Consider the following 12499-nt stretch of genomic DNA (forward strand, 5'->3'; position numbering starts at 1 on the left):
GAATAAAATTTGAGAATGTAATGCAGTGTGGCTGTGTGAGGGACATTTAAGTAGCCTTGTTCATCAGAGGCCTCCAAAGTCACAGCAGCAGGTAAACCACGAGGTGAATGTGCAGCTACCTCCTAATGCTCAGAATGTGCTGTAGGTCTGGGTGAAAAGTTGCCAACAGCTGGTCATCTGTGTTACTTGTCCCTTCTTTTATTTTTCCACCAACATTCACAGCAATAAAAAAAAAAAAAAAATCTCTTAAAAAAAAAAAAAAAGAGGTTTTTAACATTTTCTGAAGTCTGTGGAAAGTACTTGAAGTGTCTGTTTACAGTTCTGTAGCTGCTAACCTTATTTACAGGCTAACTTATTTACTGGAAATAAGTTGTTACTTGTTCTCCCTGATGAAGCACTCCCATTTGGGGGCTATTTCAGAGTGGGAAGGGAGTGTAATTTGGCTCAAATGAGGGCTTGTGTGGTTTGACCACTGAAGTGTTTGACCTTTTCTGTTGTGCTGTGTGTGCATGTATGGTTATGTTTGTAATTCGGCTTTTTAAGAATATGATGTTTGATATCACACAAATGTTGTTTCTCACTTTCCTTTGAGAAAAGCAGTGTGAGGTAGTTAATTTGCAGCAAGTGTCCTAACTGATTAAAAATAATAATAATTTTTTTGCATTCCTAACAGGACTTATTTTAGTCATTCTGAAATGTAGAGCAGCTACTTCATCTGTTAAACTTGGTTGTCATCCACTGAAGTGCATCTTTTTCCAGAGTTATAATGGAAATAAAATGAATGGCAAAAAAAAAAAAAAAAAAAAGGGTGTAAGAGGAAGAAAATTATGCTAGCTCCTCTGAAATTAAACATTTTAATGGCAATCGAAGTGTATGTGTGTGTGGGGGGGTATATTATATGTTGTGAAGGACTTTCCACTTGGATTATAATTTTTTTCCCATAATTGGAACATCCTAAATGATATTGTGTCATTTATGAAGACAGATTAGATTGTTAGTGTAAGTAAATGTAGAAAAAGGATATAAAAAGACAAATTTCAAGCATTTGGCTCCAAGGGAGCAGCAATGGCAGTGTGAATTGACTCACCAAGGCTCCAGTCCAACAGTTACTGATGTGCTTAAGGTCACATATGTGAATTTTTCCTGTATAAGTGTTTTAAAAACCTTAAGCTGCACAGGATCCTGGGATCTTATGGTGCTGGGACTAAATTAGTCTTAGAGAAGAACTCTGGCTTTCTAATTTAGCTTGGGTCACTACCTGAATCATATTATTACAGGTTTTTAAGGGAATCTCAGTTACTTAAAAATAAAAAATGAAAACAACAGCACTGTTCCCTTTTACTTCTCTGAAAGATAAAAACTGTCCTGGATGCATCGCACACCCAACAACAACAACCCCACATTGGGCTTGTGCATTACAGATGATGAATAAAATCAAAGGTAGAGAAATCATGTCATTGTCATTCAGTGATCAGCCAACAGCATTTCAATCTTATCCGGGGATCTTCCATCATTTAACTTCATTCTATGTCCCTCTCACCGTAGGGTTTAACTTTTAAAAGAATGAATCAGTTACTTGAGAGCTGGAGTTTCATACACACAAACAAATCAAGGAGCATAAGGTGCTTTAATTCCCTGCTGCCTTTTTGGGTCTAGACCATAACGGTAACTCTCGTCAGCTTCTGTAATATTTCTTTGCTGTCTGTTTTGTTGTCCCTAAGCACCCACTGCGGGGAGGAAAAGACAAGACAGTTCTGCACAGGACTTGCCATGGAAACACTGATCCTGGGGGTAAAGCCACTCAGGATCAGTGCTGCCCACTCTACGCAAGTACAGAAACATTCTGGTGCATTGTTAAGAGCAAATGATGGTGGGTGTAAGAATTACAAGCACAAGTATCTGATTGTCAGCCCCTGACAGGGTGAATGTAGCCATTAACTAATTAGCAACAGAATTTGCATAGCTTGCAACTCTCAAACATTTCCATGAATAAATTGATGGTCATCCAAATACTTGCTAATTAATTAATTAAGAGATGATAGGATTCTCCAGATAACAAACTAACCATTTTTAGTAATTAAAACATTTTACCCATATGATTGCTCACCTAGTTCTACTAACAAGGTTGTTTTTGTCTAGTGCAGTGGAAAATTCATGACTATATTATATTTTCTCTGCTCTTTTTTTTTCTTTCCTGGATTTTATTTCTTTACTATGCTACTCTGTCCAAGGTATTAAAAAAATTAATGGTTAGCTTGTTAGTGATTAGGTTCTTGGGTAGGACTTGTGAAGATTTAGGGCATTTAAAATTCTCCAGCTGGCTGCTACTCCTATTTTGACTGCTACAAAATTCTTTCATACCCACAACATATTTTTCTTGTCCTTTGGTAATGAACAGGCTAAAAGTGCCCAAAAAAAAAAAAAAAAAAAAAAAAAAAAAAAAAAATCTGTTGCCCTGACACTATTAGAGTGAGAACCATGCATGAAAAGTATGAAATATCTTATTCTGTGTTTAGAGCTGATTGTATTTCTTGGTGGTTGTGGCCTTGAAGTATTTTGATTTTATCTTAGAATACAGGGCTGATCTGGATGAATTCCAGCTGAAGTTACAGGAATGGAAGAATTGAGCTACAGAACATAATGAAATGATTCAGTCCCATGCAATCTGATGAGCATCACTGTGTGTAATGGGGTGTATATATGTGGTTGTATCTGAAGCTGGTTGTATACCATTGATTACAAAAGTACCTTTTACACATAGGGTAAGATAATTACTTTGTATGAAAAGCAGACTATTTTAAAGCATTTATTTTAATAAATACATTTAGCACTAGTTTTCTGTATGTGGGTACATTGTTAGTGGGTAGTATTCAAGGCTAAAGCCCTTACCTTTGTGCTGATGCTGAAAACTATCAATTATAAAACACCTAACAATGTTCCACCAATGAGCGCACTCTGTTAGCTGCACGTTCCTATTCCTCTCTCTAAAAGACAGATATTGCTTTGTGCAGGAGTGCCAAGATTGGGGTACCATTGTTAGGGCTGATTAAGGGGAGGAGGAACTGTTCAAATTTTAGGGTTCTTTTCTTATCAGACATCTATTGAACTGAATAGCATTTTGTTTTATATCACACTTTTTATGGCCTAGGTATCTCAGAGCTCTTTACAAAACACTGTTTCAGTAATAAATGTTACTAGTGTAGAGAATGTGTAGGCATCTATTATGTGATCTGCAATAGCTCATGTACTCTCTGGCATTCGAACAATACCTTTCGGTAGTTGGGTGATGAGAATAACTAAGACAGTTTTATTTGCGAATGTTAAAATAAATGTTTAAGAACCTTAGCACTGAAACCAAAATTAAGAGGAAAATATTTATCCTGTAGCTTGTAATTTGGTAAAATCTATTTGTCATCCACCTGGATGTGGAGTCATGGTAGGCAAGAAAAAGCAGAGCAGTAATTGCTCATTGAAGGTACAGAGATCTAGAAATAGTCCCAAACTATGTCTTGGGCAGCCTACAAACCTTTCCCAAGTGGTTCAGGATCTCAGCTGCAATGGTCCTCACTGGATTGTCTTTGCAGGAGTGCCAGACCCCAGGCTGCATGGAGTATGCATACAATTCCAGCTAGCCTTAACTGCATGTGAGATAAGAAGGGATACATACTGAATAGTGAAGACACTAGGATGAGGCAAAAAAATTAAAAATAAAAGTAAGACAAGAATGGTTCTCAACATTCCCCTCCAAAAATTCAGTGTCAGTTTCAACCAGTATGGATCCACAGCTGTCTTCTCTACATCCTTAGTAAAATTGCTCTATTGCTAGCAAAGATTATGAAGGGAGAAAAAAAAAATCTGCAGCTCAGTCAGCACAGATCACCAGCAGAGTTAAAGCTAGGGGAGCCAGTAGAATTGGTAAAATCCTGTATTGGTCACAACTGCATAGATTGTCCTGGGTGTGATCTTTCTTACAGTTATGCCTAGGACATGCTTATAGTTCTGCCGATGCCTTTTCTGACTGCACCCCAGATGCTTTTTCTCTTTCTTTTCTCTAGATTTCTGGCTGTCTGTGCCCTAGCTCTCCTTTCCTGTAGTCAAGGTCTCTCTCTCTTCTTTCTCAAGCTCCATCTGCTCTCATCTCCCTTTAAACTCTTCTCTGGCCCCCCTCCTTCAACCTGGACAACACTGCACCTCTTTTCAAAGCCTATTTTTTTTTTTTTTTAAGAAGAAAATAAAATACATGAAATCTGAATGACTTCAAAACCATATTCTGGTGCTTTCTCTTGCTTCTCAATCCACTATTGTTGTTCAGAGAGTGTATAGAGCACTATATCAAGTAATTGGGTATTATCTTCTGGACTGTAGTTCAGGCACTAAAAATAGCATATTAGTGACCACTTTGTTCCATGTGCCTCCTCTTTATAAAAAGAGCTAAAGGCACTTTTTCCATGTTGGAATGTTAACTTCTAGCAGAGGTGCTGTTCTTTTAGTGGTGAAAGCAAAATACGTATGAACTGGATGTGATTGTTACTTCCATATAATGTTGTAAAATTCATTGCCACTTGATTATTTTCTGACACTAAGCTCATACTTGCAAGTTGAGACTGATGTGGTCTCCAGTGCTGTTTGACAGCATTGCTTGTTGTTCTGCTGTTCTTTATCCTGTGCTCTAGGAGCCTGTGGGTGCACTTCTGTCATTGCAACAGCCACCAAGTGGGCAGCTGTTTCCAAATGTGGTTGATGATTTGGGAATCAGCATCTTCTCAGGAACCAGGTAGATGATCTTGAGGAGAGGGCAGAGGTTTCTAGCTGTGAAAAGGGACCAAACATCCTGAAATATGGCTTCAAGGTGTTTCTTTGGAGCAAGTGCACTTCCAAGTGCACCCTTTTCCATTGGCTATTGGGGGACTTCTGACCGTACTTCTATTTCTGGAAGTCCTGCAGCTTGTTGCCCCTCACCAGCTGCTGAGGTTGAGCCTCCGTGCACCACAGCAAGGTGGGCTCTTTCTTACTGCAGCTGTTGGGAAGGATGACCAACTGACAGTAAAATTGCTTGGTACTGATGAGCCCTTGGCTTTGTTACTGTGGTAAAACACACATCATTTGACAGCTGCTCGTGCATGGAGAAAACCATAGATGATTAACGGTTTCCTGTCTTTTCTTGCTACTGATCTTCTTTGCTTATGACAGATGAGACTCAGATGTCTTTTTTTAAGAGGCAGGGAGAGAAAGGGAGGATATTTAAACTTGTTCTCACCTAAGTCTTTTATGTTATCCTAAGGACCTTATTTGTAGTAGAGATATTTTTTTTTCTGCATTTCAGCTCTCTGATTTCAGATCTGTCATTCAGCTTTAAAAGGGAATGTATATTCTTCCTCTCCTGGATTTTTTTTTTTTCCCCAAGGGGTATAATGCTAATTTTACTTATTCAGAAATTAAAATAGCAAACAGTTTATATGAGGTGTTGATAATTACCTATATTACTGTAACGCTGTGACAGATGTTGGCAAAAAGAGGCAGAAAATGCCTACAGCTGTGCACTCCACGACATCCAGTTTATCCTCAGACAGAAGGCTAACAGATGTTCTGAACTGTCACTTTGCCTAAATGTTTTTAAAGTCTAAGGACCTGCTTTATAATTCACCGGGGCCTCATTTGATTTCGCAGAGGTCCTCAGAATTCCCATCTGTGACAATTAGTGTTGAAGACTTCTATAAATCAATCCTTGTCCTTATTAGCCCTCTGCAAATAGATATTGTGTATCTGTATACTCCCGAGACTTCTATTTTTTGTGACCTCGTTATTAATTGCTCCTACTTGTATATAACATAATTCATGTTTCAAGCAGAAAGGGAAATGGATTACGTGAATGAGCATCCAAGATCACCCAGGTACATTTGACTGACCTCAGAGCACCTATGTTAAAACATTCTCCATTGTATCCCCAGTACTGTGGTCATTTCTAAGGTGATTTGAAAATGCTGACGTCTCCAAACTACCTGCTCAGTTTCCCAAAGGAAAATATGAATCTTGGTGGTACAAAAAGTTTAGCACTATGCAGGTATGTTCAGCTGCTGGAGCTATTTCTATTCCTGGAGAATGTTCTCTTTCAAAAATAGTGAAATCACTAAGGGAGACTTTAAAATTATTCAAGCTTGATGTGTTATTTCAAAATGGAGTTGTTATGAGGGCGACATGTAAGTAATGTGTGCAGGTAGAAAATCCGAGATTTGGGCTCTAAGCTCCACCCAAATTTTCTGGCATACCTTTAGATAAGCAAAAAATGTCTGTACTATAAAACAACTTAATACTTTATTGATAGTTGCCATTTCTTTTTAAAAGCTGGGTTCCTGTTGTACAGCAGTTTAATAGCTTTAACATTGCACTGCCATAATCAGTGTTTGGCCTCTTCTGTTCCCCAATCCTGTATGGAAGCAGAACTCCAAATTGTACATCTTTCTGGGTTTGTTTCTAAATTACTCCCCACACTTAATTACGAGGATGAGAGGGATGCCTTATTCCTCTTTGTTATAGGCTAAGCTCTCAGTAATCCCAAACAAAAGAGCCAGTTCTGGAAGATATAGGATTTGCTAGCAGGATTATGGTCTCATAGATAATGATGTGCAGTCAGCAGAAGTGAAGCTTTATTTTAATTCAAATAAGCTAGTAAACAAACCACTGACAAGTCTGCTGGTGAGAGTAACTGGCTTCTGTTGCCACATTGGCAGCTAAATTATAGAAAATCTATTATACCCTGTTCACCATATGTTTAATTTAATACAGATACAAATTAAACTATCCACAGTGCCTATTAAAATAACAATACATATTTTTTAAATATATGAATGTTTTAAGATACATTCCCCTGACCTTAAGAAGGGCAATGCTGATTTGGGAGACTACAGCAAAACACATGCTGTAGTCAACAGATTCTCTTCAACAACAACAACAGTAATTTGAAAACCCCTGAATATTAATAGTACAGTTTTGTAAAAGATAATGAGGTTAATTGGGGTGTTTTACCTTCTAAGCATCTGCTCTTCCGTGTTTCCCTCCCCCTAGGTTCCTGGGCATGGATTTGATAGAAGTGGCTGATATCTAATCCGCTGTACACTTTTTAATTCCGTGCCAGATGCAGTGTGAGTTGTTTGCCCTTTTCCTGCTGCAAGCAGATATCCTTCATTTCTGCACATCCTCATTTGTTAACGTTCTCCTAAATAGCCCTCAGCTGGATTTTTGACCTGTCAGGAGCTGCTACCCTGTATCACTGGCAGAGGGTTTCAAATTGTGTGGAGGGGTTCATACTCATTGTTCAGAGCACAAAGTGTCGAGTACAGTGTATTCTGGCCCACCTTGGATCCTCATTGCTGTCTTGAGTCCTGCGATGGCTGCAGTGAGTCTCTAAGTCTGGGTGGTTCCTCATAAACTGATCATATCTCCTGAAGTCACCGATCTCCAAGTCACTGCTCATAGCAGGCTATGGGGAATGGGGTTAAAGATCAGCAGCTGTCCCTGTGATGAGGTGGTGATGATGAGGGACTACCTGAAACCATACAGAAGCCACAGAGAAAATTACCTCTCCAAATTTATGTTGCCACTGAAGTGAGTGATGACAGACAAAGTGCCAGGCAGCACAGTGCCAGGAAACTCTTCTCTGGATGTTGCTGGAAGCCCCCTGCCAAGGTTGGCTCTGTCCCTTGGTAGTCCCAGGCTGCTAACAGCAGCAGTGAGCGTGTAATGGGCAGGGGTACTGAGAAATGACCTGATATGGTTTGGGGATTGCCACCTTACTCACAGCAGTATGTTCAGAATTTAGCATTCAGAATGATCTCTTATCACTTAGGATGTAAGAACACACGCATACCCCACAGACGTGTGTGGAAGTGTGTGTACAGAAAGTGTGTGTGCAGAAAGGGGTCCCAGTCCTCTGAATGCCAGGTATCGTGTGCCATGCATATAGAGACTGTGTGCATGTGTACAGGTATGTGAAGTACGTGCCTACTGTATGCAGAAATACACGCATTGACTATTTAAATTGCTTTAAATTATTGTTGTTATTTGCCAGAGTATTTTCAGCTTCAATGTATTTGTGATACGTTGCCACATCGCACACAGGAAGGTATCAGTTATCACAGACAAGTCTAACTTCTCTGATAAATTCATCTTCAGAAAGTGAAGGGAGCCCAACTCCAGAGAAAGTTGCCATCTAAAGGATTGAAAAAAGGAAAATGTCGAGTCCTTGAGATGTGTGAGCAAAGTGCTAACAGAATATTTCGCAAGAGAAATGCATCCTTTGCTCTGTGCTCATCTTTCAGTAAAGGCGCATTTGGCACTGCAGCTATCCACAGCAATTGGCAGCAAAAATATTGCAGTCAGTGTTGAGATAATGAATGAACAATTTCAGATCTCTTAGAGCAGTCACGGGGAGGGAAAAAAACTGAAAAGTCTCCAGGTTTCCGAGGCACGTCTGAAGCTCACACGTACATTTCAGCACAGCGAAGGACCTGCCTGCCCTGCAAACCTGCAGCTCCTCAGGAGACTGCGTGTCCTTTGCTTGCAGTTGAGTGGGCTTTTTGCTGTCGTATCCCAGGACAAAACAAACAAATCTGTGAAGCAAAGATGCTCTTTTGACACCGTGAGGTGGTGGGAAGCTTTTGGAAGGACCGTGTGTCCGTACGACGGGTGTGAATTCTGGTGAGCTGCCCACACGCTCTGGGGACAGAGAAACCCTAAAGTGCTTTAATTGAAAGCGTGCTGCCAAGAACTTATAGAAACGATCGCACTGGAGAACTTTTCCTGGTGAAAAGAGGGAAACGCAGTGAAAGGACTCGCGAGTGAGCGGCCCCGCGGCCCGGGGTCCTTTCGGGCACCTCCATCCCCGGCCTTCGGGGCGCGGGGAGCGGCTGCGGGACGGCCGCGCTTTCTCGGCGAGCGTCCCGAGCCGAGCCAGCGGCGAGCAGAGCGCGTCCGTGTGTGCGACGGGAGCGCGCATTCTGCTGCCGGGCGGCGGGCAGAGCGCGCCTGGTGCCGAGGTGTTCGTTGGTGCGGGGCCCTGCTTGCCCCGGGCACGGCGGCCCGACCCCGGGAGTTGTTCGCTCCCCGGGCGGTGCGTCGGGCGTCGCTCAGCGCCTCTGAGGGAGAGCGCCTCTGGCCAGATCCTCGCTGCTCGGGGATCCGCTGCCAGATAAGATAGGGAAATTTGGAGTTATCTGCTATTTCATCTGTACTGCTAGATGCAGGTGTTTTGTTCCGTTTTGTTTTCTCGAGTCTTAAATGAATTGTGAAAGCCAAAATCCGGCGCATGATACCCTCTGTGCTTCTGTGACATTCAATTCCCCATCCCGTGGGAGCGGTTTCGGGACACAGCTTACGCGTATCGGTGCCGTGCGGGGCGTGAAAGGCGTTTTGGGATGTGAGTTTCCCTCAGAGCCCTTCCAACCCGTGGTTCACGCGTTTTCCTTCTTTTTTGCTTCTTGATTATCCCCCCTCCCCGAGAAAGTGGCACACGTTGATCCCGCGCATCTGAAAGTTGCAGCCGCCCGGTCCCACGAACTGATGATTTCGTTTCCGGCTATCAGCAAAATGAGCTTTAAGCCAATTTCGTGCTTCGGGCTAAAGAGAGTGATTCGTGTTTCCCTCCTCGGTGCTTGGCATTCCCGGAATCCCTTTGTCAGGTTGTTGTAGGACGCTGCAGTAATTTGCTTGGAAACTCTCTCCAAGAGCTGTATACAGCTGTTAAGAACGACGTACAATTTCTGAGCCATCGGGATGCTTTGTCTGAAAAAAAAAAAAAAAAAAAAAAAAAAAAAAACATCTTTCCTCGCTAAGTCCGCATTAAACTGCTCAGAGCCCGGTTCCCATTTAACCCAAAGCACCTCTATAGGTAGCGAAAGGCGCCTCTACTAATCCCTTTCCTTCACCGCTGTGAGTAACAAAATACCTCTTCTATAGAAGCGGCACTTTTTTTCCCTAATGTTGCCCGGTGTTTAGGAAAGCACTTGCACGATTTCCCCAACTTTGGCACGTTCGGGTTCTCACACCACTGATAATTCTTTCCTTCGCGCTTAGAGGTGCAGTGATAGGAGTTCTCTCGTGTGCGCTCCGCTGCCCTCTGGGCGCTCAGCCCGGGCAGAGCAGTGCCTCCATCCGCTGGCACCGGGGCCTGGGGGGCCGGGGGCGGCACGGGGAGGCCGGAGGGGCCCGGAGCCGATCGGAGCGGCCGTGCGGGGAGCGGAGGGAACGCGGCCACCGCCCCAGGGCCGCTCGGAGCCGCTCCCCGCTCCCTCCCCGCTCGGCTGGGGCGAGCCGGCGCGAAGATGTTTATCCTGAGATAGAAAATGGGTTGTTGAAAAACAAGCTATGCGCAAATAGTTTAATTTTCCGTTTTGATGCTTATCTTTGTCTCCCGAATTTCATCGGAGAGGCTTTAATTGGCGTGTGGGTAATAGTTCCTAAATAATCCCTTATTAGATGACTTCAGACGAGTTGGGAACCAATAACGTCTTAGTCCCAAAAGTGAAAGTAGAATTGGAAGGCGCGGGTCAGTTTTTGTCAAAGGGCTCATTTGGGCATCTTTGCGTCTGCTGAAAAAGCTAATTAAAGAATGTTTGAAGGTTAAAGTCATTATTCCGTGCTGTTGTCGTGCTACAAGTGAGCCGAGTTTTGTGAAAACACAAAGGGCAGAAGTCACAGAGGTGGATTACTGTCAGTCCCGGCTACAGAGGCACAGAGCACTGTGGCATTAATTCCTATAGAAAGGTAGACAAACACAGGCACTGCCTAACAACTTTCCCGCAGAGCCCCATTGTCTAAGCACTTTCTTTGGCTTCGGGGCTCTCCTCTGCTCGCTACAGTCTCAACCGCATTGAGAAGCGGGCAGCGGGCAGCGCTTCGGGCGCGCGATTCCGGACCCGGGGAAAGCGTTTCCCAGCCGCGCTTCTCGCCGGTTCCGCGCTACGCATTTTTCCCTGGGAGCGCTGCCCGTGTATTCGGTACTCGGCGCAAAGTTGGCGGGGCACGAGAACTCCGCTGCGGTTCGCCGCCCAAACCCGCACGGCGCGCCCCGGGGCCGCAGCTCGGCGGCCGCTGGTCGTTGCGGCTCCCGGCGTGCAGGGACGAGCGGGGAACCGACGGAACGAGGTCGGCCCCGTTCCCACGCCGGGAGCCGCTCCCGGGCTGCGCGTTCGTGCGCGGGGACGGCAGCTCGCCGAACAACGCGCGCAGAGATGCGCACACGCGCTGCTCGGCCCCGCTTCTCGCAGCTCCTCTGCCTCCGCCTCGGGGCCGCCGTGCCCCGCTCTGCCCCACAGTCCGGGTCGGAGGGGCCGCTGCGGCTGCGGCGCTCCCCACGTTCGGAGAAACAGATGTTTGGGCTGAGCTGAGGGTGGGGGGAGGTGGGGGGAACCCTGCAGCTGCAAGTCAAAGAAATATATTGATAAAATATTTCAGTAGTAGTAAATACGCGGAGATCGGCTCGACCTTGCGAGGTCTTCATTTTAATTTTTTTTTCCCCCTATATACAAAAATCTTTATCAAACCTCTATTCTATGGCTTCAATAAACAGAACCCATTACCTCACGGCAGCTTTTGTTGGCCTGTATACAAGCGAGAACAAAATGGTTATTCAAGAGAACGCTTTCGATTTTTATTGTGTGTAGTATGCACAAAGAGCAGTGTTATTGTATTAAAAAGAACCATCTGTAGCAGAAACAATGGCATCAAATTATCTTTGAATACCCACTGCAAAAATATAAAGCTTTTTTATTATTCTTCTGCTGTACGGTGGGGGACAGAGAAGTGACTTTTTTGTTGTCGCGGGTGCATTCTTATAACACACACAAAATCAGCCATTTGGATTTTTTAAGCCATAAACGATTTTTTCCCCTCTTGTTCCAGGGACCGCAGTTAAAAGCTAGGGCTAGGACTTGGAGGATGTGTAGGCAAACGGAAGGAGAGCCGGGGGAAGAAAAGCCGAAATGGATTCATTCTCCGTCCTGGCTGGAGGAGGAGAGGAGCGGGGACGTGCGGGCTGCCTGCAGCTGCCTCTGTCCGGTGAGAAGTGCTCGCAGCCCCGCGGCTGACTCGGGCTCAGGAGTCCGCGCGGACTTTCGCTCTAAGCTGCCAATCAAACCGCTAACCGCCACCACCCTGCGCCGGCACCGGCATGTGAGTACTGCACCGCAACTTTGACATTCACGGTTTTCCCCCTTCCTCCCCCGTGACCTTTAAAACGATGGAGAAATACCGCTGCCGCTTAGCGCCCGCCGCTCCGAGCTCGACGGCGATACACTGAGGGACTCGTGCGCGGGTTTGGGTTTGGGTTTGCCCGCAACTGCTCGGCAGCCGTTTTGCGACCGGAGCTCCGGGCAGTTGCGGAGCCGCCCGATGCCGGCGCGCACGGACCGAAGGGTCCCCGCGGGCCGCTTCGGCCGGGGCCTCTATTTCGGCGGTGCCCCTCGGGGCGAGCCGCAGAGCGGGGGCAGGTTCCGGCAGTCGTTTG

The 12499-nt window shown here is 44.7% G+C and overlaps 1 protein-coding gene across 1 annotated transcript in view; it reads left to right on the forward strand.

Moving 5' to 3' along the window:
- LOC149916677 (uncharacterized) overlaps positions 1–12499 on the forward strand; it is a 193402-nt gene that overhangs the window by 153136 nt on the left and 27767 nt on the right. Inside the window, exon 3 of the mRNA XM_090147765.1 lies at positions 11896–12165. Within this exon, the coding sequence (XP_090003891.1) occupies positions 11896–12165 (270 nt within the window). The remainder of the gene's footprint in view (positions 1–11895; positions 12166–12499) is intronic.

Source organism: Phasianus colchicus, chromosome 10 (genome assembly GCF_987193195.1).
Source record: "Phasianus colchicus chromosome 10, bPhaCol1.hap1.1, whole genome shotgun sequence".
Taxonomy (NCBI): Eukaryota; Metazoa; Chordata; class Aves; order Galliformes; family Phasianidae; genus Phasianus; species Phasianus colchicus.